At 42.0% G+C, this 24,628-nt stretch overlaps 1 protein-coding gene across 4 annotated transcripts in view; it reads right to left on the bottom strand.

Annotated features, from left to right (window-relative positions):
* Positions 1-24,628, bottom strand: part of FGGY (FGGY carbohydrate kinase domain containing) — a 540,059-nt gene that overhangs the window by 466,923 nt on the left and 48,508 nt on the right. For all 4 annotated transcript variants that reach the window (XM_075556875.1, XM_075556868.1, XM_075556883.1 and 1 more), the window contains 2 exons: positions 13,972-14,083; positions 1,836-1,987 (listed from right to left, as the gene is read on the bottom strand). In XM_075556875.1, the coding sequence (XP_075412990.1) occupies positions 1,836-1,987; positions 13,972-14,083 (264 nt within the window). The remainder of the gene's footprint in view (positions 1-1,835; positions 1,988-13,971; positions 14,084-24,628) is intronic.

Genomic DNA, 24,628 nt, shown 5'->3' with positions numbered 1-24,628 from the left:
ACTCTTACAGACTCTAGAGGCCTTTCTGAAAATTAAAATGTACAAAATGGATTCACTGTAGAACAGATAATAAGTCAAACCTCCGTCAGTGACTGAAGCCCACCTTAATTAATCCCCCGTTGCCCCATGGAGCTGATTATGGGGCACATCCTCAGTTCGCTTACACTCTTCCCATTCCTGGGCCCAATTAGAGGGACTGAAGCCTCAGCGCACCTCAAATTTACAGCCAGTAAATGAATCACACAAGGTCTGGCTCATTAGATGGATTCTCTCCCCAAGACCACCTAGAGGTTTCCGAGCCTCCAAGGTTCCCCAGGGACTTGAACTTTCTCACACATCCATCTCTAATGGGAACCATTAAGCTGACATCACCACTCTCCACACTTCATAAAGTCTTAACATCTGGAAATGGGAACCACCTGCAAGTGCTCGGAACAGAGAGGGCCATATCACTCAAGATATAGAAACTCAAGTTCAAGTGAAATGAGAAAGGGATTCCCTAAAAATGTCAAAAGGGTTAAAGGTTAATAATCTGAAGCTAGAGTCTATGGAAAGAGAAGGCTCTAAATAGATATAGGGATTTAGAGCCCCGCTCAGTCACTTTCCAATTGGAAGGGTCACTAACCTCTTGAATTTCAGGTGCATATAGGGCAGGTAAGAGCAATTATTTGTGGAATGAGCCAGTCCTAGGCTTAAATCTGGGCTCTGTCACTGCCCTCTCCCCCCCAAAAAAAAAACGGTTGCGGTGATGTCAGTCAGACTTCCTCTACTTTGACAAAGATTGGGAGAAAGGACATCAGCTCAAAGCTGATTCATACAAGGTAGAGGTCAGATATCAGACATGCCTCCCCTCTCCAGATCCCCCCCCCCAACTAATTCAGATATCATGTTTCTCCTATGGCGATATTCTCCTCTGGAATCGACAATGTGCTGCAATAGCCACCCAGAATTAGCAATCACAATAACGGGATTTATTAGGGGAGCGCCAGGTTTCCATTCAGATCAGGAATGACTCCTCACAAGGGCCTTCAATGAGCACAGCTGCTTGGTTGTGCCCACAGGCACACTGTCTCCAGAGTTGCCATTCGGTCTCCTAGATGGACAAGGTTCTCAGCACAGGGTCCAGGGCCCAGAGGACCCACCCTACTCCACTCTAGGTTCTGCTTAATGTAATAAACAACTTCCACCCCTGCCTGGGAGAGTGACTCTCTGTAAGATTACCAGAGTGGTAAAACTAACGAATCCCTTTTGCCAGGGTCTACATACCTTAGTTGCACAGTCTCTGCGAGGGAGTCATGAATACTATTTTCATCATGATCCAGCTCTCCCATCCCTTTGGTGGGTCTCAAGTAGCCAAATATGTTGTGGGAGTCACAAAACCAAGAATAACTAGATGCTTCCCTTTAGTGACAATCTTAGTGTCAATTGGGTTAATTGGTTAATCTGTTTCTTTGTATATTTCATTTTCCCTTGTCTATAAAACAAAGGCATCTACCTTACAGAGTTATTGCAGAAGATCCAACCTTGCATGGAATACTTACCCCAGTGCATGGCAGTCATTTAACTGTAATCTGATCAATCAGTCGCTGAAGCTCACTGGAACACAGCTCTACTCTGACGCACATGGGATAACTGTGAGGAGGAATCCAATCAATCACCGACACGTGGGAAGCACCAACATGGGCTCAGCCTTCTAAGGGAGTTAATAGGCAAAGCAAAGCACAGCCATGCTGCATGAGGGTGCCTGGTAGGCACGGGTCTGCAATAAATGGAGGTCCTCCGAGAGTTCATGGGAAAATCCCACGAGCACTGCCTCCTCAATCCCTCACGCTCACCTCTTTTAGCCACAGAAGCTTTGGGGCCTGCATTTCCACAGACATCACTCCGCCAACACACTGGAGGACACTGTGCTTGCTTTCGTTGATCCTGTGGACCTGACTCACAGCTCGGTGGTCCAACCACATGATGATGTTTCGATTAGGATCTCCTAGGAGAACAGAGAGATAGGTAAGGATAGACACCTTGCTTTATTTTATTTTCTGAACTAAGGCGGTGCATAAGGATCCCTCAAGGCCAAAAATCTGCAAGATTTAATATGATTTTATCTTTCAGAAATGAGCAAACTCAGAAGGCTACACCATAACCAAACTCACTGCCATCAAGTCACTGCTCATGCACAGTGAGTCCTGTGGGTTTCCCAGACCGATACTGTTTATGGGAGTCGAAAGCCCAGCAGTGTGTGACCACTACACCCACAGGGCTCCTTCCAAAGCTCAGGGGTAGGGCATTTTATTCAAGCTTCAGGTTCCCTTCAAGAAACCTGCTTCACAGATGGAGAACGCTTCATCTTCCTCCCACAAGGGGCTGGGGTTTGGAACTGCTGACCTTGCGGTTAGCGGCCCAAAGTGTAACCCACCAGAGGTCCTGCATTCTAGATTTAATGTATAATTAGCCATGTAGAAACTGCTAAAGTGGCATGTATTTTTGTTGTATATATTTTCCCAACAATAAAAATGGGAATTTTGGGGGAAATGATAGCAACATATGTATAAATTGTGCTTGATGATGATGATGCAGGGATTGTTGTAAGAGCTGGAAGAGCCCCCAATAAAATGATTTATTTTTTAAAGGGAGAGAGATTTGTGAACTAAAGGAAGTTTCCTCTTTGAACATGGCCCCAGGGTTAAAAGTCTAAGCTAAAAACAGTCAAGATCAGCCCATTTGTTATCTTATCATTCATTCTCTCTCTCCTGTATTCGCCCCTTTCTCGTCCACTTTCTGCTCTAGAAAACCTCTTCTGGGAATATTTTGAGAAAAGGAACCCAGAGAAAAGAGAAAAACAATACTCTGGCTTCTTAAATTTGGTTGCTTTTAAAGATGTCCAGAAAAGAAAGACTTCCATGGGATGATACATCTAATAGCTACACAAGGCATTTTTATCTGCTGCTTACCTGCATTTTTCCTAGAAATTTTAATTGACATTAGATAATGAAATTGGTTTTCCCTAATTTGGTCATTAGATTGTCTAGGGAATCAAGCAGACCCAGGGAGGAATGGCAACCCTAACAGGTAAGTATCATTACTGCCATTCTCCAATGGCCAGTTCTGACTTAGAGGGTGAAGACAGGCTCAGTAGCTTATACATGGGAAATGCACCCAATATATTTTGAAACTAGATCATTGTGGATAATGGGTAAATAAATTGGTAAAACAAAGAATCTGGAGCTACAAATATCATCATGAGTGATGAATATCAGCTGGAAAAATCAAAAGCACACCATGTGTCTATTACTGGTTTACATGGATAGATAGACGCACAAGGAAAGCTTATGAACTCCAACAGTGGAAGAATAACCAACTGAAGGAGGCTAAAGGCCGGGGATAAGCTAAAGCATTAAATGAGTCTTTATTTAAAAATAAAGAATAAAACGGCTTGAGGCAACTATGGCAGCATTTCACCTGTTTCTTCTCAGTAGGGGATCCCTGGGGTGCTGAGCCAAAGATTAGAGCTTCAAGTCTACCCACAGGTGCCTCATAAAAAAGGCCTGGTGTCTAATTCTGAAAATTCAGCCACTAAAAATCCTACTGAGCACAGTTCTACTCTGAAACCCACAGGCCACCATGAATTGGAACAGACTGTATGCAACCGCTTTGTTTGTTTATTTATTGTACCTTCTAGAGTAGGTACACAGGACACTAGTTTTTCTTGTTCTTTTATAGGAATTTATTTAAAATATTACAAGTTTTCCCAGGAGCATCCATGTAACTTATCTTCCAATGGGGAATGCCATCGTTTCTTCTGTCATTACAAACCCTGAATTTCTCCAAATGCGAATACCTAATCTCTTGCTCCATCTACCACAGCAAGAACCTGATTCATGATTTTTAAAGTCTTCCACAATCTGCACCCAGGGTGAAAATGGGTACCTAACCTAAGTGACAGACCCAGGACCACCATTTCACCTTCTAGCGATTTCTGTCAAGTGTATGATGATCGTGGCCAAAGTTGAAGAGTCTTAAATCCCTCATTAGCTATCCTTGTTTCTCCTTGGCGGTGACTGACTAAAGATTCCAAAGATTCCATCAGAATCCAGATCCCATCCATGCTTCTAGTACCAGAGTGACTTCTAGTATGGAAAGGACATGACGCTATCGTTTTGACGAGTTTTTTTTCCCCCATTTTCTTTGCTCTTGTATAGCTTTAGGGGGAAATTTTTTTAACTAAAAGGAAAATATGTGGAATTCTTAAAACAAACAACAATAACAAAAAAAAAATGAGTATCCTACTGTGCCGCAGAATTGCTTAAAGCTCTGGTTCTCACCTCTAGTTGCTTATCAGAACCACCTGGGCATCATTAGTAAAACTATAGCAGCACTCATTGGTGAACTTTAATAAAGATAGACCAATCCGCTACTACTGGCTCTATCTAACCAAAACCAAACTCACTGCCATTGAGTCAACGCTGACTCATAGAGACCCCTTGTGGGGCCCCAAGACTGAAACTGTTTAGGAGAGCAGAAAGTCCAGTCTTTCTCTCTCGGAACTGCTGGTGGTTTCAAGCTGCTGACCATGTGGGCCCAGCTCAGAACCACTACACCACTAGGGCTGTAGAACGTGGCTCCCAAGAAGCCGTCAGAAGAACTCAATCAACAGAACAGACCATATCATAATACCTATGATCATAAACAAAGAATTTTCATTTTGGTCGAAGATGCAAAAGCCAATCTTTTCTCAGTTCTTGTAGAAAATCACAAATAACTGGCTCAACTGGAAGTTCATTTAGTCTTTTACGGAGCTTCTGCAACATGCCAGACACGGTGTTGGGTACTGGGATACAGGAAAATATATGTCAGAATCCCTGCCTTTGCTGAGTATGTGGTTGAATGTATTTAATAATTTGCTGACTGCCGTGAAGGAAATTCTGGACCTGAGAACAGAGTGGACAGACAAAGGAAGAAGGCTCTAGACTAGCTGAGACGGTACAACATCTCCCAGAGACAAGAGCTTTAGTCGCTTCAGAAAACGACTGGTCGTTAATTATCTAACTGAAAGAAAAGTGGAGAAAAAATACCACACTGCACACAGCACTGAAACAAACTGACCACAGACTAGACGAGCAACGTTTTAAGGGAACTGGCAGCACTTCAGGTGAGCAGAATTTGGGTTATTACTCAGCTGACCAAGGAGTCGCTGGGTAATGCAAACAATTAAGCACTCACCTACAGGCCGAAAGACTGACACTCCCAACCCATGGAGAAGCACATGGGGAGACACACACAGGGTGACGTTTCTGAACGGTCACAGCCCTGAAAGCCCTGAAAGCCCTGAGCCACAATTCTACGCTGCCTGAGTGTAATGGTCATGAGGTGAAAGTGAATTGATGGCAACTAACTAACAGTAGTCAGTTTATCCCTGGGCAAATTTATGATCCATTTATTCCCTCATTCTATTAGTATTGTGAACACTTCACATACACCCAGCATTGATTTTAATGGTGATTGGGGTTACTGGCAATCTCTTGTATTGAGGGGAAAAGATGACTATCAATCAGAAAAACTATCTACCCAGTAGCTTTCTGTTGCACAGAGTAGCCTTGGGAGTAACCCTTTCCAAACCACAAATGAACAACCTTGCTTCCTCTCCAAGGGTCCCCATGTTGGTGATGACCCAACCAGGATGAGGCGCTGAGCCAGAAGGCCTCACCCTGGGACGCAGAGGTAGGAGGAAGGGCAAGGCAACCACGCTTCCATCTAACGCTGGGGTTGTCCTTAACTTCAACGGAAGAGGAACCGGGAAAGAACTGGCTGCTCGTGAGACAATCTTGTCACAGAGAACTGCTTAATGCTCTTTATAAAAGAAATGGTGACATCGTGGTTAGATGCTTCATGGATAACTGCACAGTCAGCAGTTCTAATCCCCCAGCTGCTCCACAGGATTGAGGTGTGGCAGGATTAAGCCTTGGCATTCCGATGGACTGTTCTATGTTTTATAAGGTCACTAGGAGTCAAAACAACTTGACAGAAATAGGTTTGGTTTCTGCTGTTGTGATTTTAAACTATAACACTTAATTGTCTTGGATTTTTGCGTTTTCCTTTTTGGATAGCATCTAAAGATGACAACAGCTTTGTCTGTTTGGCCCATCAATTTTAATGATGACTGGGGCTATTGGTGATCTCCTGACCCCACGCCTCACTCTTCATAATGACTGCAGTTCACCTACCAAGAATTGGTCAAGACCATGCAGGTAGACATGACCTTTAACGAGTTTATAAACCACCTTTAAAATTCCTCTTTTATTTTTTTAGCAGAGGGGAGTCCATTTCAGATAAAAATCTAACCTTAATATAATCTGCTGAAAGGCAAGAAACTGCTGAGTGGTAGCTACACCTGGATGCATTTGATGAATGGGTATATTTTAACCTTTGAGGTATTTCATCACTTAATATTAGGGTTGCAACCTAGCTACCCTTTTAATAGAGGACCTGGTAACAAAAGGCAATTCAGCCTACAATGAGAAGAGCAGATGTCATCAGAGAGGATTCATATTCATGCAAGCTGAACAAGGAACACTCCTCTTGCACTTGAAGTGTGTGTGTTCCTGATAGTTTGGTTGTCTATTCTGGCCAGTGATTCTCTACAAACTAGAATTACTAAGGAAACGAAAAAAAAAAACCAAAGCCCTACCCCCACTCAAACAACTGAATATACATTTTAAGGGTGTGGTTCAGGAATTGTTCATATTTTAAAAGATCCCAGTTGATTCTAAAATGTGCAGTCTAGGTTAAAAATCACCATCTTCAGCAGGTTGGAAGGTCCTTGAATCAGAAGGTTATTAATGTCCCACACAGGGGGAGAATGCCTCCTACAGCATCCCTAACAGGTCACCACCTGACTTCTACTGAAATACAGTTAACAAAGGGAGTGTGGCCAGCCTAGCCTGCTAACTAGAGAGTGCCTGGCACTGCGGGGCTGAAGTCAGTTTGTTCATCACCATTGTGTGGCCTCTGTCTTCTGAGGCGGCTCACAATCAAGACTTCCCTGTCCTGCTGGGACGGAACAAAGCTACATGAGCCAGGAATAATAAGGACCATTTATATTCATCTTGGGCATTCAAGTACTTAATAAGATAGGGTTTGCCATGGTAGGTGCTAATCTATATGGCAAGAAAAAAAATGGAAAATACGAGTTCCTATGTGTTTATACATTTATAAATACAAAGAGACTGTAAAAGGAAAGTGAACACCCAATATGGCGAAAATGACACAATAAAACCAAAGCAGAGAGAGAGACTGAAGGAACGCAAGCATTCGGGGCAAATGCAGTAATGACTGTAACATAGGCAATCCTGAAACAACAGCAGTAGCAACGGATTCACGGGTAGATAGGGATGCTAAAGAGGTGTGGAAGGGCTTACGAGAACACAACCACCTGTAGCTATAAATTTGGTGGTGAACATTTTTACATATGTAACTGTAGCTATTGTATGTATATTAGTATGTAAAGCACACACGGGCAAATTCATGGAAAATTCTTAGCCATAACCCAAACTCGCTGGACAACATTTCTGGGCTTCACAGCAAAGAACCATAACCCAGGGAACACCAACATTAATTGGCACAACACGATGCATAAAGACAATATTCTGCATCCGATTTTGGCGGGTAGTGTCTGGGGTGTTAGAAGACTGTAAAATAGCCATCTAAGAAGCCATGATGACCCTCTTCCCACCCTGAGCAAAAGAAAAGGAAGAAAGGCAAAGACTCAAGGGAACAAGTAGGCCTTGGTATGAATGAACCACAATTTACACAACCCCTAGTCCAGAATCACTAGATGGTGCCCAGGTACCATTATTAACCTCTCTGCCTGAGATCAGAGCACAGGGTTCCGAGAAGAATGTTAGACACATATAGTGAAAAAAAATACAATTCACAAAATTACCAACCTAATATACAAGATCACAGGAACAACCTTTTCCCAAATGCGAAGATGAAAAAAAATAGGTGTGGTAGTTACATAATCTGGTGTCAACTTGAGAATATTAAGAGCGAAGGGATGGCGTTGAGCCTGTCGATCAAGACGCAGCCTGATGACCTCGCTGGAGGCCAGATACAATGACACTCTGCTTGTCTCCCTGTGGGACATTCCTGTCGACAAGACACATGGAAGTACCCTAGGGCCCAGGAGCTAAAGGAGTCACATGGGGACCCCTGCCATTGCTGAGATGCTTCCACTACCACTGAATCCATAACACTTCCCACCCACTGGCCTGTGATCTTCCTGAATTCAGAGTTATTGCATGTGTTGTGTGAGTCTGAAGAGGAATGCATAGATTGGTATCGGATGTATGGGCTAATATCAGACTTATTGATGGGATGGGATGTTTTCTCAATATTCAATTGTTCTTGTATATAAAGTTCTTTCTTATACACATGAGTGTCTATGAATGTGTTGCCCTAGTCAACCCAGACTAACACACAGGGGTAGAAAATATAGAAAAAAGGAAACAGGGAATCTAGTATGGCAATGAAGAAAATGTGAACACATTGTGGAGAAGGCAAATAATGTGTGTAACACTTTATGTATAAATTACCCAAACTACCAAGTGAGAAACTAATTTCCCCTATATACTTTCACCTAAAGCATAGATAAGCACACACATTTTAATAGTACGTGTAGCAAGAAGGAAAATCAGTATTAGTTCATAAAGGATAAAAATGCATTACAAGTAGTGTTCTAGTTCTACCCACTGCCATCAAGTCAGTTTTGACTCATATAGATCCCATGTAGGGTTTTCTTTCTCCTGTGGCACGGCTGGGAAGTTTGAACCACCGGCCTTGTGGTCAGCGGCGCAATGCCTAACCCTTAGCTTTACCAGGGCTCCTTAGTTCATGCACGCACATCTTGATTTCAAACAAAACAGACTTTAAACACGTCTCAGCATTCAGTGGGAGGCCGCAGACAAGTTCCTGCAATAACATACTGTCTTAGTCTCATTAGGGTGCCTTCCAGAGAAGACCCACGCCAACAGTGGTTTCCATGGATACCTGCGGGGCCAGCGCAGAAGGCTCTGGTAACTGTTTTCTGACATTCCAAAGGAGCTATCATGATAGAGTTTCTCAAAGGGAAAATCATGGGGCTTACAATAGAGACGGTTTAAGAAAACTGCACTGGTGAGACAATGGCCAGGAAAGTGGTCCAAATCTATAGAGCCCACAATGTACTTGATCATGCATCTAAGGTAGCAAAGGCTGTCCTCGGAAGATTTTGGGGGAAACGGACCACATTCACCCTCCAGCCTTTGTTTGGCCCCTTCACACCTCGTTTTATTCCCCAAAGGCAAAGAGAAATTAAGGAGAACACATGTTGAGTCCTTGAAGATACCAAAACTGCCATTTTGATGAAGTTTAAATTGAAGAGTAGAATTTTTTTCAGAAAGGGTTAGAGAAGTAAATGGAAGCACTGCCTAGATGAAAAATTTCAAGATACAATAGCTTCACATTTTTATACTTTTGTTTTAAATAAAGGTTACTATGATTTTGTAGCGATATGTGTTTACTTATCCATGCATATTGGATATGTAATGTTATCTATAGCTATTTTCAGTATATCTTTTACATATATACATATATATGTAAAAATTGCTTGTCGTTATCATCATTCATTCATAGTTCTAACCATTCACATACTATCTTAACAAAGATTTTCAATAACCACTATTCTGGGCACTAGGCCCATAGATGTGAGTAGATCGTGATGTTCCCATAATTCGAGGAATTTATAACCTGATAGAAGAAACTCTGCCCAATATTTAGGTATAAAGCTCTCACATAATTCTTACAAAAGAGCTGCTTACTATTTAATTATGTCAATTCTTTCAGAGGAGGAAAATGACACATGTGAGGGTAAATGACCAACAGAAGGTGGCCTGGCTCTACAGTAGCAAAACTGAGACAGAATACCTGTCTGATTCCAACTCTCCTGCGCCCCAATATACCGTACTACCCACAGTCACCAGTTACGAAGGCGCTACTATACTATTACAGACACTTCTTAGACATAACCAACACTCATAGGATGGGCTTTCTGGTTTAAATGATTAGAAACATATTCTCATGCGCTATCTTTGCCAATTGGTATAATATAGTTCATGAAGTTATGTTCTACATCCTAGTATGATAAGTAGTGTCTGGGAGCAGAAAAGCTTGAAAGAATCCAAGGAGAACTTCACAAAGCACAGTTTCATTGACCTTGAAATCAGGAGAAGCAGAGGGTTCTCAACTGCCACTCCTAACCCATCTTCATCACGGTTACAACAGAAGGTCTCGGATAGAATAGGGGGAAATGTAGAACAGAACCTCACATTTCTATACCTTCTAAAATTCTATACAAAGAAAACTAAATAAATTTTATTTATTTCTAAATAAATAAAAATAGGCTCACTGTCCTGGTTGATATGAAAGGACTCCCTAAAACTAATGGCTTGAGGGACTGTTTGAACCTTGAACTGAAAACCACTTTTGAAGTCACCTTATAGCTAAATAAGTAATTGGCTCAGAAAAACTTATACCCCCTATACGTCGTGTGCTCCTTTATAAAAAAATCACCTGTATAAGATTAAATGGTCAACAACTATTTAAAACACAAATATTAAGACCAGGGAGCAAGGGATCTAGGTTTATGCAATAAGAACAAGTAACTGGGTAAGGATACTCCCACATTGTACAGAATGAAGCAGTGTCGCTGAACAATTGTGTGACAGTTGTTGAATGAAAACCTAAACTGCTATGTAAATCATCACTGAAAACACAATGAAATAATATTTTTAACCCAGAGAGCCGTTGTCCCCAAAGTGGCTATTATGGTTTCTGAAGTAGAATGCAGCCTAAACTGCCTTGTCAGCAGCTGTGTGCCCCAGCCCAGGGAAGCCACCAGCCACGCCTTGGGAGAAAGATGAGACTTTCTACTTCCAGAGAATATATTTTACTTTCTGAAAGAACAGGTTATTTAGTTACGAGATGACTGTAAGGGTTAGTTTCAGTTCGAGATTTAAACAGTATCTCAGAGCCATAGTTTCAGGGAGTCCTTCGATCTCGAACAGTCCAGTGAGCCTGTCTTCAAATTATTTATTCATAGACATGTTAAGTTCTGTTCCACATTTTTCTGTTTCAACCCTTTGGATGACACATACACTTTCCAGCACACCACAGTTCAGGCCACTGCCTGTCCTCTGAATGTTAGAAGGCTAAATGTCACTCGTATTCAGCCCTGCACATGTGTGACTGGTTTCCTCGGAGTTTTCCTATGGCACTCACTTGCGTTATCTGCGTGAAGAATGTTGGCATTTATATTGATCCATGTCTATAAAACCAATAATACTAACTCCCAGTTAATTCTGACTTACAGCGACCCTGTGAGGCTGGGTTGCACCATCCATGTGGATTTCTAAGGTTACAAATCTTTATGGGAGTAGAATGTTTCATCTTTCTCCCAAGGAGTGGCTGGTGGTTTTGAGCTGTTGACCTGGTGGCTTGCAGCCCAAAGTGTAGCCCAACATTGCCACCAGGGCTCCCATGATATATTTTATACACACACACACACACACACACACACACACACACACACACACACACCTATGTGTTCCAGATCTTCCTCCATTTGCCATGGATCTGATTCCATTTCATGGGAAGCCTGTGGTGTCACAGTAGAATTCCCTTCCCTGGGTTTTCAAAGCCTGACTTTTAGAAGTAGATAGCAAGCCTTTCCTTCCATGTGCATCCGAGAGGACTCAAACCTCCAAGGTTTGGGTTAGCTGTTGAGCACTTTAACAACTCACACCACCAAGGGACTTCTAATGTTCACTTTTACATCTGCAACCCCAGTGCACGTACTACTGGGTGAGATCCCTGGGAAGGGACACATCCTCACCCATTATGAAAACCTCTGAGAGGAGGCCCAACGGTACTTTACAGCAAAACAGAGACGAGTGTCTACTAAAAAAAAAACAAACTGCCATCGACTTAATTATGACTCACAATGACCCTATAGGACAGAATATAAGGACCCCTTTGGGTTTCTGAGACATTAAATATTTACCGGAATAGACAGCTTCATCTTTTCCTAAGAAGCAGCTAGTGGGTTCAAACCACTGATCTTGTGGTTAGCATCTCAGGGCACTGCCCACTAGACCACCATAATTTTGTGATTAGAACGTGCTATCTGGTTCTAAATTCTATGTGAAGACATGGTCCTCTCTGCATTATTCTGCTTCCTTTCAATAAATTCAGCTCACCTACCCAACTGTGTGTTTCATACACTAAGCAAATGTAGGTATTCGCACTCTATTTCCAGAAAATGCTCAAACTACATGTCTGTTTTGAGGCTGTTCACTGTGAGCTACAGACCTCATGCCTTTTTGTCATCTGCTTCTCTACTCTAGCTCTTACACTTACAGAGACAACGCTCTTGCTTACCGAGCCTATCTTCCTCCTCCTACTTGCTCTCTAAGCTTTCAACAACCAGTGGGGATTTCTGCCCTGGACACTTAGGGTGAAATGAGTTCCTTTGTGTGGCCTTTTGCCTGGTTCTTAGGGAAAACAGCTTGATAGGCTCCCTGATAAACCTTGAAGAGTTACCTTCCACCCTGCATTCCTACCCCCAGAAAAGTGGTTACTTTTGCCCAAGTTGATTGACATTTCTTGTACTCCTGACACTTTGGGTCCTACCCCAGACTGTGGCCTGACCCGCGATTGGCATATATTTTGAAGGGACTGGTCAACAGACTATGCAAACGAGCAATCAGCAGAACCCTGCTATTCCAAGGGAGTGTCTGCGGACTGCTGAGAAGGGAGGGATTGGTCAGATTGTCACCCTGGTGTGAGGGTGATGCCTAGAAATTGACAAGGAGTTTGGATATGTATGCAGCCGGCTAACCCCAGCGAGATTCTCCAGACAGAAAGAGGACGAGAGAAGGCTTCTAAAAGAGCTGGAACACAAGTCAAGCATTGTAGCACTACAGAGGCCCCGAAGCGACCCCACAGCTGAGCCAGCACAGCAGTAGGCCCAGAAGGGGCCTGGAGGTGGAGCTGGCGGGGATAGGATGGGTTGGAGTCCTGTGAAGATGCAATGGTGACAGATGGCAGCGTGAACAGGAGCCTGCCCGGAGACAGAACAGGAGGGCTAAGAGGAGCCCGTCTTCAGTGGGTGGAGAGGAAGCCTGCTGGGCTGGGAGCTGCTGAGACAAGTATCCTGCTCTGAAGAAGGGCTTCTGCTTCTTCTTCAACATAAATTGTGGCCTGCTGATCTTAATCCCAACCTGTACTTTGTTACTTCTATGATCAGCCAATCAACTGTAAGCATAGTCTGTGTGCTATGTGGAACCAGAGATAAGTAGAGACTTCTAGGGGGTAGGTATGGTGGTGGTTGCAGCTCGTGTCAGAATTGGTTTTAAAAGGCTGAAGGGAAAAGGACTGTGTGACCTTTATTATATGAATCCACTTGGTAATTTATAAATGATTATTTTTTATAAATAAAATGATTTTATAAATAAAATAATCATTTATCCATTATCAAGGGTTCATGAGGGAGGATGGGGGAGGGGGAAATGAGCTGATACCAAGGGCTCAAGTAGAAAGAAAATGTTTTGAAAATGATGATGGCAACATACATACAAATGTGCTTGACACAATGGATGGATGGATGGATGGATAGATTGTGATAAGAGCTATATGAGCCCCTAGTAAAATTAAATTTAAAAAATTCACTATGGGCTGATTCTGGCCATTATACATGCCCTGAATTGAGATAGGTTCTGGTGCTACCATGCTCCAACTTTAACAACATGCTACCTCGAAACCTCACTCTCAGTGGGAAGAAACACACACCTGGCCTCAGCTTGGTCCTTTTGATTGATCATCCAAGTTTGCCCCAAGCCAGTCTCCTCCCACCAAGGAAAGGGATGAGGGTGCTCCTACCTTCACGGTTCACTGGTAAAGGATGAAAGTGCTTATCCAAAACCACCAGGGAACACGTGGCGTCAAAGCCAAGGCCTCGGATTAGGCTTAAGTCGATTCCTTGTACAACTTTCTGTTGTTAAAAGCAAACAAAAACATAAATTAAAAACAAACAAAACCATAAATTAAAACATTAAACTTTTTTTAAAATTTGAAGATATGACTAGAAGAAAATGTGACAAGAAAAATGTTCACAACATAAAATAGATAAAATGTTAATGCCACTAAAATACCATAGGGACCTATATATTAATAAGAAATGGCAAGAGACAATCTAAATAAACTTGAAATTAATTCTATTTAAAGATATAACCAACTTGTTTTAAAAAGACAACCAATCTAAATGACAATGAAGTCCAGAATACAGTCAAGTCATAAAATAGAAAGTTCCTATAACAAGGAGCACATAAAAACACTCCCCAAGCCAGTATAACTGAAGACCTGCATATAAAATATACTGATTTGGCAGTATTGTAAAAGATCAATGGCATCCAGAACTGGCAAAATATGTAGGAGTGTATTTTCTCGAACATTCTTGTAAGAATCTAATTTAATACAAGTATTGGAGAACAATTTTGCAGTATCCATTCAACTTTACATGTATGGTGTTGGGCCCTGCAATCCCACTTCTAGTAACAGTTCTTCATGAAATATTAGAAAATGTAATCAAAACTGTAAGTAAAAAATGTTATCACAACATGGTTTGAATAAGTAATAGAAAAATGTCAGTTTATGTAATAAACTATAATATATCTGTAAAATGAAATAGTATATAGTCATTAAGAACAAAAGTAGAGAGACAACTTCTAGGTGGAGCTGTAATAAAGATGCCAGCAATTCTTCTTAGGGACATAAAGGTATAAAACAGGAAGATGTGTCAAAAACAACAATTAGTTCATGGCTGTTGGATTTGACAAATTAGGAAAAGTTTTTCTTGCAAAATCAGGTTTGTACTTGAAAAGCCCCCACAAAGAACATTTCGGGCTCAGGTGACATCCCTGAGGAATGATATCAAACATTTGAGGAAGAACCAGCGCTAACCCTATACAAACTCTTTCTGAATATAGTGAGTAGGGGAACACTTTATAAAGTGGGTATGCCCGAATGCCAAAGCCAAACAAAGACATAATACGAAAACTATAGAGGAATAACCATTAAGAACACAGGTGTGTAAAAATCCTAACAAAATATTAACAAATTAATGCTTTCACCATACAAAACATTAATTATACACAATGAACATTTGGTATCTGTCTGAAGAAAGAAACAGTCATTCAATTTCCATAAATCATTTGAGATAATCCAATTGTTACTAGAACAACGTACAAAAATCAAATTATCATTTTAACAGATGCATAAAAAGACCTAAAGGCAGGAATAAAGCAACAGAAAGTAGCTTCCACAACCTGATAAAGAATATCTACAAAAAATCTACAGCTAACATCGTAATGAGTGGCAAACAGATGCGTTTCCCCTACGAGGAACAAAGCCAAGAGCCCCTGTGGCATAGCAGCTTCTCATCGGACTGCAATCCTTAAGGTCAGCAGTGCTAAACCACCAGATGCTCCTCTGGAGAAAGACAGGGCATTTGCCTCCTGATGCCTTACTGTCAGGCAGAGACCGCCGTAATCTTGATTACGCTGGATCAGACGATGCTTGACACATGGATCACAATTAAATATAAGGGAGACCAACATCCTCACAACTGGACCAGTGGTTAACCTCATGACGAACGGAGAAAAGGTGGAAATGGTCAAGGATGATGTCTTACTCGACTCCATAATCAGCGCTCATGAACGCAGCAGACAAGAGATCTATTGCACTGGGTAAATGTGCGGCACAAGACCTCTTTAGAGTATTGAAGAGGAAGGATGTTACTTTGAGGACTAAGATGCACCTGACCCAAGGCCTGCTATTTTCCATTGCATCATATGCATGTGAAATTGGACACTGAATACGGAAGACCGAAGAAGACTCATTGTGTTTGAATTGTGGCGCATTGAAAGTACCATGGACAAATAAATGGACAAATAAATCTGTCTAATGGACAAATAAATCTGTCTTGGAAGAAAGATGTCAGGGGGCTCCTTGGAAGCAAGGATGGCGCATGCATTGGACATATTGTCAGGAGAGACCAGTCCCTGAAGAAGGACATCGTGTTTAGTCCAATGGAAGGGCAGTGAAAGAGAGGAAAGCTCTCAAGAGGATGAAATGACACCATGGTGGCAACCCTGGGCTCGAGCCTAAGAAAACTTGCGACGAAAGCACAGGACCGCGCAGTGTTTCCTTTGTGCTGCATCAAATCACTCGGGATTGGCACCAAGTCAAGGGCACCCAACAACAACAGCGACATTGTTGGCTTTTAAGACAATGGCTGGGAATAGGCTTGGTATAACTTTTAAAAACAATCTCAGGGCAATAGCTTCAGCCATTCATTCATTCAACCTCTGTGGTGTGATAAAGTCTAGAACACGGGTCCTCCATCTTTTTAGACAGGGCCCAGTTCACTGTCCCTCAGACCCGTTGGAGGGCCGGACTATAGTTAAAATTTTTTTTTTAAAAAAACCATGAACAAATTCCTATGCGCACTGCACATATCTTATTTTGAAGTAAAAAATAAAACAAAATGGGGCAAAAACACCCACCAGGCTGGATAAATGTCCTCGGTGGGCCGCATGTGGCCTGTGGGCCTTAGTTTGAGGACCCCTAACTCTAAAATCTGTTCCCCATTCCCTCCTTTGTGATTGTGAGATTTTCTAAAGAATCTGTGACTTAAATGTTCAGGAGTGATAGCCAAGCACCATGTAGTCTGGTCTTGTGGCAAAAAGAGCAGTTCTCGGTGGAGGCAGTTAGCCACACTGTCCTATGTCGGACTTTCCTTCTTATCTATGGCTAGAGGCCGATGGGTATGCGTTGTCAGGCAGAATTCTTACAAAGTAAGATCCACAAAAGAAAAAAAAAAGATAAACTGACTTCATCAATAATTTAAAATTCTGTTCTGCAAAAGTAAGCATAAGAACATTCAAAGACATAGTGAATGAAGGGGGAAGTGCAGAGTGGAGACCCGAGGCCCAAGTGTCTACCATTGGAGATCCCCTCATAGAGGGATTTAGGAGAGGAGATGGGTCACTTAGGGTGCGATGTAGTACCGATGAAGAACACAGCTTTCCCCCAGATCCTGGATGCTTCCTCCCGCCAACTACCATGATCCGAATTCTACCTTGCAGGACTGGATAGGGCAGAGATTGTACACTGGTGCATATGGGAGCTGGAGGCACAGGGAATCCAGGGTGGATGATACCTTCAGGACCAGGGGTGTGAGGGGCGATGCTGGGAGAGTGGAGGGTGAGTGGGTTGAAAAGGGCGAACTAATTACAAGGATCCACATGTGACCTCCTCCCTGGGAGATGGACGGCAGAGAAGTAGGGGAAGGGAGACTCCGGATAGGGCAAGATATGACAAAATAACAATCTGTGGATTATCAAGGGCTCATAAGGGAGGGGGGAAAGGGGAGGGAGGGGAAAAAAAGAGGACCTGATGCAAAGGGCTTAAGTAGAGAGCAAATGCTTTGAGAGTGATTAGGGCAAAGAATATATGGATGTGCTTTATACAATTGATGTATGTATATGTGTGGATTGTGATAAGAGTTATATGAGCCCCTAATAAAATGTAAAAAAAGAAAAGAAAAAAAAGAAAATGATTAGGGCAAAGAATGTATAGATGTGCTTTATACAATTGATGTATGTGTATGTATGGATTGTGATAAGAGTTGTATGAGCCCCTAATAAAATGTTTTTTTAAAAAAAAGAGCATTCAAAGACATATTACATTTGGGAATTAGGTTTGTATACATAATATGTGAAGAACTCCAGTAATGATGAGAGGACCAATAGACCAATTATTACATAGACAGAATATATGAATAGACACTTTACCAAAGAAGATACACAAATGACTAAAAGACACATAACAGTGTGTTCAACATTATTAGCCATAAGAAAAACACAAGTTAACACTACTATGAGATAAAGCATACTCATTAGAATAGCTATAACAAAAACTATATCAATACTGAGAGTTAGAGAATGATGGAGACAGTATGACTCTCGTACATCACAAGTGAATTAATCACACGCAGCCACTTCTGGAATGGCCTTCAATTTCCTAAACATAAGTTACCACAAAACCCAACATTTAAACTCCTAGATATCTACCTAAAAGAAATTAAAATATATATATATGCAAAAATATCCAAGAATATTTATAGAAACATTATTAATAATAGTCTCCAAACTGGAAACAAATCAATGTCCATTATGGTTTAACCCATTGTTGTTGTTGTTTTTTAAATGTGGTCTAGCCATATGATAGACTCTGTTATGGACTGAATGTTGTCCCAACCCCCCTGCAGTATATGTAGTATGAAGGAGCTTCCAAACATTCACAGCAAAATGGAACTAAAATAATAAAGAAATTTCTCCGCAAACTATTGGAAGCTAATCATAGATTCTAAAACTTAAATTTAGGAATAGGGGTTTCTTTTGCAGCCAATATGGTCAGTGTAGGGTGTGTTGTAAAGCTATCTCTTTTGAGATATAAGAAGACCAGATTAGGCACAGAAGCAAAAACTCCACCGAGTTGAGTCTGACTCGCAGTGATTCTATAGAACAGTTCTATAGAACTGCCCCTGTGGGTTTCCGACACTGTAAATCTTTAAGGGAACAGAAAGCCTCATCTTTTTCCTACACAGTGGCTAGTGGTTTTGAACTGCCAACCTTGTGGTTAATAGTCCAAAATATAACCCACAATTCCACCAGGACTAACTGGAATGGAAACAAAAAAGCACAATAAGGGAAAGACAGACGCCCTGCCAGATAAAGGTGGCTAAGCACTGAGGACCAGAGCTGGAAGAAACAAGGATCTTCTATCAGAGTCAACAGAGGGAAAAAGCCATCTCCTAGAGCTGCTGGCCCGAATCGGGACTTCTGGATTTCCTAAACTATGAAGACACAACTTCTGTTGCTTAAACCCACCCGGGAAGCCAGTTGTGGTAGACAGGGTTGTCTAGAGAGACAAAACCAGATTGTTAATAACTTTACATATATTTACGCAGATAGATATTAACACAAGAAATGAACAGTTAAATTACAAGGCAGTACAAATGGCTCAGCGCAACTCACTCCCGTGAGACAGGTGTGAGACACTGGCAGTCCTTCAAGTCTTGAGGGCCGCCGGGTAGTCCTCTGTAGAGAAATTCAGGCTATCCGGGCACAGGCAGCAACCAGCAAGGCAGGTCACCAACAGTCAGCCAGATGACAGAGTCTGACAGTCCCCAGCTCAAGGAGATGTAAATTCCAATGGTGTGGCGAAGCAGGTCTTGAAGGAACCTCAAATTATAGCGACACAGTCCACGGGTTAGGTGTCCCACAGGTAGTGTAGCTTGAAAATTGAGGCACAGAACAAGCAAGGCAGCCATACACAGGTCTGATGATCAAAGTGCAAAAGATAAGAAAGGCGAGGCTTGCCAAGCCATTTCTCTCTCCACGCTTCAATTAATCCCACATGTGTTTATGGGCCAGGCTGGCACAATAAACTAACTACCTCACCAACGTGGTATTTCCCTGGTAGTATAGTGGTTATGCTTTAGGCTGTTGACTACAAGGCCTGGAGTTTGAAACCACCAGTTGCTCCAAGGGAGAAAGATGGGCTATCTACTCCTGTAAAGGATTACAGACTCAGGAAGCCCCAGGAGCAGTTAGTGGTACTCTGTCCTGCCAGGCGACTACGATCAGAATTGACTCCATGGCAGTGAGTTTGGAGCACTGAAAACAACAACAATAAAAATCCACCGAATTTTACCCAGTAAAAAAAAAAAGAACAACTACTAATATACACAATAGCATAGGTAAGTCTTCAAAACACTTACACTAAGGAAAAGTAGCCAGACATAAAACACTACACATTGTATGATTCCACTTATATAAAATATCCCAAAAAAGCAACTGTTAAGACAGAAAGCACATTAGTAGCTACTTAGGGCAGGGGATTGAACGCAGACAGGCATGAGGGAGCATCTTGGGGAAGGGAAGTGCTCTAAAATTGGATTATGGTAATGACTGCGCACAGCATAACTTTACTAAACCCATTGAATACATTATCTAACTTTTATGGTAGATAAATCATACCTCAAGAAAACTCCTAAATACATATATTTTAAGTCAAGCTTTACAAGGTGAAATGGAAAGATGCCAATGATATATTATTCTTCTCTGCCATTAAATCCATTCTGACTTAAGGGAACTGTAGTTTTTTTAATCATTTTATTGGGGGCTCATACAATTCTTATCACAATCCATACATACATCTATTGTGTCAAGCACATATATATATTTGTTGCCATTATCTTTCTCAAAACATTTGCTTTCTACTTGAGCCCTTAATATCAGCTGCTCGTTTTTCTCCCTCCATCCCCGTCCCCCCAATGAAACCCTTCATAATTCATAAATTATTATTATTATTTTGTCATATGTTACACTGTCCAACATCTCCCCCTACCCTCTTCTCTGCTGTTCATCCCCCAGGGAGGAAGCTATACATAGATTCTTATAATCAGTTCCCCCTTTCTACCCCACATTCCCTCCACACTCCAGGCATCACCACTCTCACCACTGGTCCTGAAGGAGTCATCTGTCCTGGATTCCCTGTGCTTCCAGTTGCTATCTATATGGGAACTGTATTCTATAGAGTCTCTGAAACTGTCCATCTTTATTGAAACAGAGAGCCTCCTCTTTCTCCCAAGAAACAGCTGGTGCCTTTGAACCACTGAGCCCCCGGTCACTAGTCCAATGCTTCATCTGAGTTCCTTCTGATGTACTAATAATGAAGTTGGGGGAAAAAGGACCGATGGCAAAATGTTCACAGGTTTTGCCTCTGAGGGTAGAAATTGTACTTGGCGGTGATAATTTTAATTTTTTTTAAGTTGGGGAAGAAAAGCTTTATTGATTGTGTCTACTTGTGTTTTGTTTCTGTGGTTTCCTTTCTATAAAAAAGCATGGATGATGCCAATATTAATGTTTCCCATTTACTCAAAGCATGACAATAACGTGTTAGATCCCATAGAAGTCAGTATAAAAGTGTCATACCATTTCCATCCATTTTAAATGGATAACTCTTTTTGGTTTGCTTTTTGTCTTTTTAGGAATGATAGACTAGTGATTTGGGATTATGCTTCTTACTGCTTAACACATCATTTCCAACAACCAAAAATAGACTATTGTAGACTTACAACTACCAACAATGAATTCTACGTTTTCAAATATTAGCAATAAAAATTAACACATTACCGTATTATTTAGCATCATAGGAACCATATGCTTTTCTAATATTATTTTATTAATCCTCCCAAAAGACTTCTGAAAGAAACACTTAATATGTCCACTTCATAATAACTACATAAAGGGTTCAGCGGAGCTAAGGAAGCTGGTCAGGTCACATAGTCAGGGGAAGGCAAGCCAGAATTCAAGCAGGCTCAGAGCCTCTGTTCTTTCTATTTTGCCATTAGGCCTGCCTTTGTTATGAGAACCTTTTGTGCTGCCCCAGGGACTCACCCGATAGAAGGGGAGTATGCTCCAGTAGAGCAGGCTTGCCAGTGACCCTTTTGTTACTACTGGGAATCCCTTCGCCCCCAAGCCACCAGCTGAATGCACTGCACTTTTTACTATATTGATCATGAGTGGACGAGAGCATCTATTTTCTCTCTGACGGGCAGTATGGCCTCACGATAATGCAGCACACACACCACTGCCTTGCTAATTGTGCCTCTATAAGAGTATTTACAGACCCCACGTTTTCTCCTTGGAATGTCCTTCCAACTTGCCTTGGAAAACAAGGGGAAATGGTCAAGATCAATGTGCCTGCATGTAGGTTGTTTGAATCCGGGTGCTGCCATGTCCTAGTTAAGGACTTAGAGAAGTCCCATAAAGAGCTTCCTTGTTTCCCAAAGATATTCAGCACACTGATAATGTGTGACTAGCTCAACATCAGCAAGTAAAAAACAAGTGAATTATTTTATAATATTAATTTACCCGCCTCAGATATTCTTTGGACGCTCAGAGTAACAACTGATCAATCTATTTACCCTACCTTCTTTCTGCCAGGACCCACTAGGCCTACACTGCTCTATGCCGAGAGCGCATATCTGAGTTGGGCCAGCCCATCTCACATGAGTGTGTATGTCTCAATAAAATTCAGTATCTCAGGCATCTTTGGAGTGGAAAAGAACACACTTCATGGTGTCAAAAAGCGAGCTTCTAGTTCCACCACTAGCAGTGTGAGGTCGGCTAACACTGCTGCAATCGCAGTGCCTTCCTGAGCTTGGTTTCTTACCCCATCAAGTGATGAATGGAGAGTGACGGAGAGCCCCAGAGGATGATCAAAAAAGACAATCCTGCAGCTACTACATCTTTGTAGGAAATGTAAAGAAGGGGAAAACCTCTCCTAACTTATAAATTGTGGTCATGGAATATTTTTTTCTGTATAAAGGAAACCATGCTTTCTGTACCGTGCATATACACACACATTTGGAGAAGGAACAGCAATAGAAATGACTGGATAGGCTCAAACCCCCAAATTATGGTGGGAGTAGCCTTCCAGTGGGGGCAACAGAAGTATGCCCTTCAATCCACATTGAAAAGCAGAGGTCGATGTTTTACAAAATAGTTCCATGCACAAAGGATGCAGTTCTACCTAGCTAAAATAAAAACGTATCACAAGGAACAGGAAGAATAACTGACATGTCCTTAAACCTGAGTTACTTAGGTGGCCACTATTATTTCCTCAACCTTACAATGAAATACCTTAGTCAATCAATAATTGTATTTATACACAGCTGACAGGAGCACTAGTGGTGTAGTAGATTATGTACTACTGGGTTACTGACCTCAAGGTTAGCAGCTCAAAACCACCAGCTCCTCCAAGAGAGAAAAATGAGGCTTTCTATTCCCATAAAGAATTACAGTCTCAGAACCCCCACCCTGGCTCAATTATTAACCAAACAATAACTCTATACGGGGAGCGAAGACCAGGTGGCATAGTGGGTTCCCAGAGCAGCTACTAACCACAAGGTCCGCAGTTCAAAACCACCAGCTGGTCAGAGGGAGAAAGATGAGGCTCTGCTCCCGCAAAGATTTGCAGCTGCAGACAGCTGTACAGGGCTAGAGCCAACTGGACAAGGGGGAGAGGCACACCTTAGAATACTCCATGGGCCAGGTGCTGTTTTGAAGGCATCCCAGTGCACCCCAGGACTGGGTTGAGCAGGGTCAGGAAAGGAGAGGCTGGGAGCAGAGGTGCTACCAATATCGTGGGGTTGCAATCATGTCAGGAAACCAGCGTCACAAACGGGAACGGAAAGCGGCTGGCTCAGTCAACCTCCTAGTTCACAGGAAGAAGGAGGGGAGAAAGATAACCAGAAACTTTTTGTTGTTGTTGTTGTTTACACCTTAATGCTTTCACCACTTCGCTTTGTAACCCTACGGTACCCAGTGGTGCAGCGGTTAAGGCTGTGGCTGGACCCCTCGGAATCCTGGTCCCGCTCTCTTGTCTGTGGAGCGCAGGCTACTTGATGCAGTGTTTTTACTTTGTTTTGCTATCTTATTTATTAATGAGGCTATTTTACAAATAGTTTTATTTACTTAATAAAATCTACATGCCACAGCAAAAGAAACAGAGAGCGAGAATTACAGTCTCAGAAACTCCCATTAGCAGTCTACTCTGTCATACAGAGTTGCTAGAAGTCAAAATTGACTTGATGGCACTGAGTTTGGTTTGGGTTTTAGAGACACAGCTGAGATTGACTACCTCAATCCCTTCCCCATTTAACCATCCAGAAAGATGGCTAGCAGGGTCCTACTATCTCAAAAGTCACTGGGACTTGACCTAGTGATCTGACCATTTTTTTATAGTCTCATTAATGGAAGAAGAATGCAGGCTAAAAAAGTTATCCCAACAACATGACATCAAGGGATTTCCCCAGCTAGAAAGAAAGCATATTGCTCTTCTAAAGAATGTTCAGCCATCTCCGCAGCCTCATTTGGTCACCTGGTCCCTGTCTAATAACTGTCAACGCATCGCTATGGGGCAGCAAACAAATATCAGGGAAAGGGATTGTACACCGCTTTGTTCTCACAGTGGGAACTGGTTCAATTCGACATATGTTTTAAATCAGCAGGCCCTGCCACATGAGAGGGAAAAGTTTCTCCTGACAAAACCCTCCAAATAAGGAGGGTGGGCCAGATGCGTACCTGGTTTTATCTTCAGGTTTATTTGGAGCGATGGTCAAATCTGGGCCCTCAAGGACAGAATCCAGCTTGCATTAGCGTTCTCTGTGACTGGTACTATGTTCTTAATGTGAATGCCTGTGTTTTAGGGAATATCTGTGAGGTTACAAAATGCCAAATTCCACTGGGCCTCTCACTGCATGCTGCCTCCACACCCACTCAATCACTGCGTGTCTTAAGCCCCTTGAGCAAACACAATCATGCCTCCTTTAGGGTGGTGATGCATTTTTTTTTCTAGGTAAATACTTGGGAAACAAGGGAAAACATTTAAAAATGCATGCTCT

The sequence above is a fragment of the Tenrec ecaudatus genome, chromosome 1, assembly GCF_050624435.1.
Source record: "Tenrec ecaudatus isolate mTenEca1 chromosome 1, mTenEca1.hap1, whole genome shotgun sequence".
Lineage (NCBI taxonomy): Eukaryota > Metazoa > Chordata > Mammalia > Afrosoricida > Tenrecidae > Tenrec > Tenrec ecaudatus.
The sequence above is the reverse complement of the archived record's forward strand: the minus strand, read 5'-3'. Positions and strand labels throughout refer to the sequence as shown.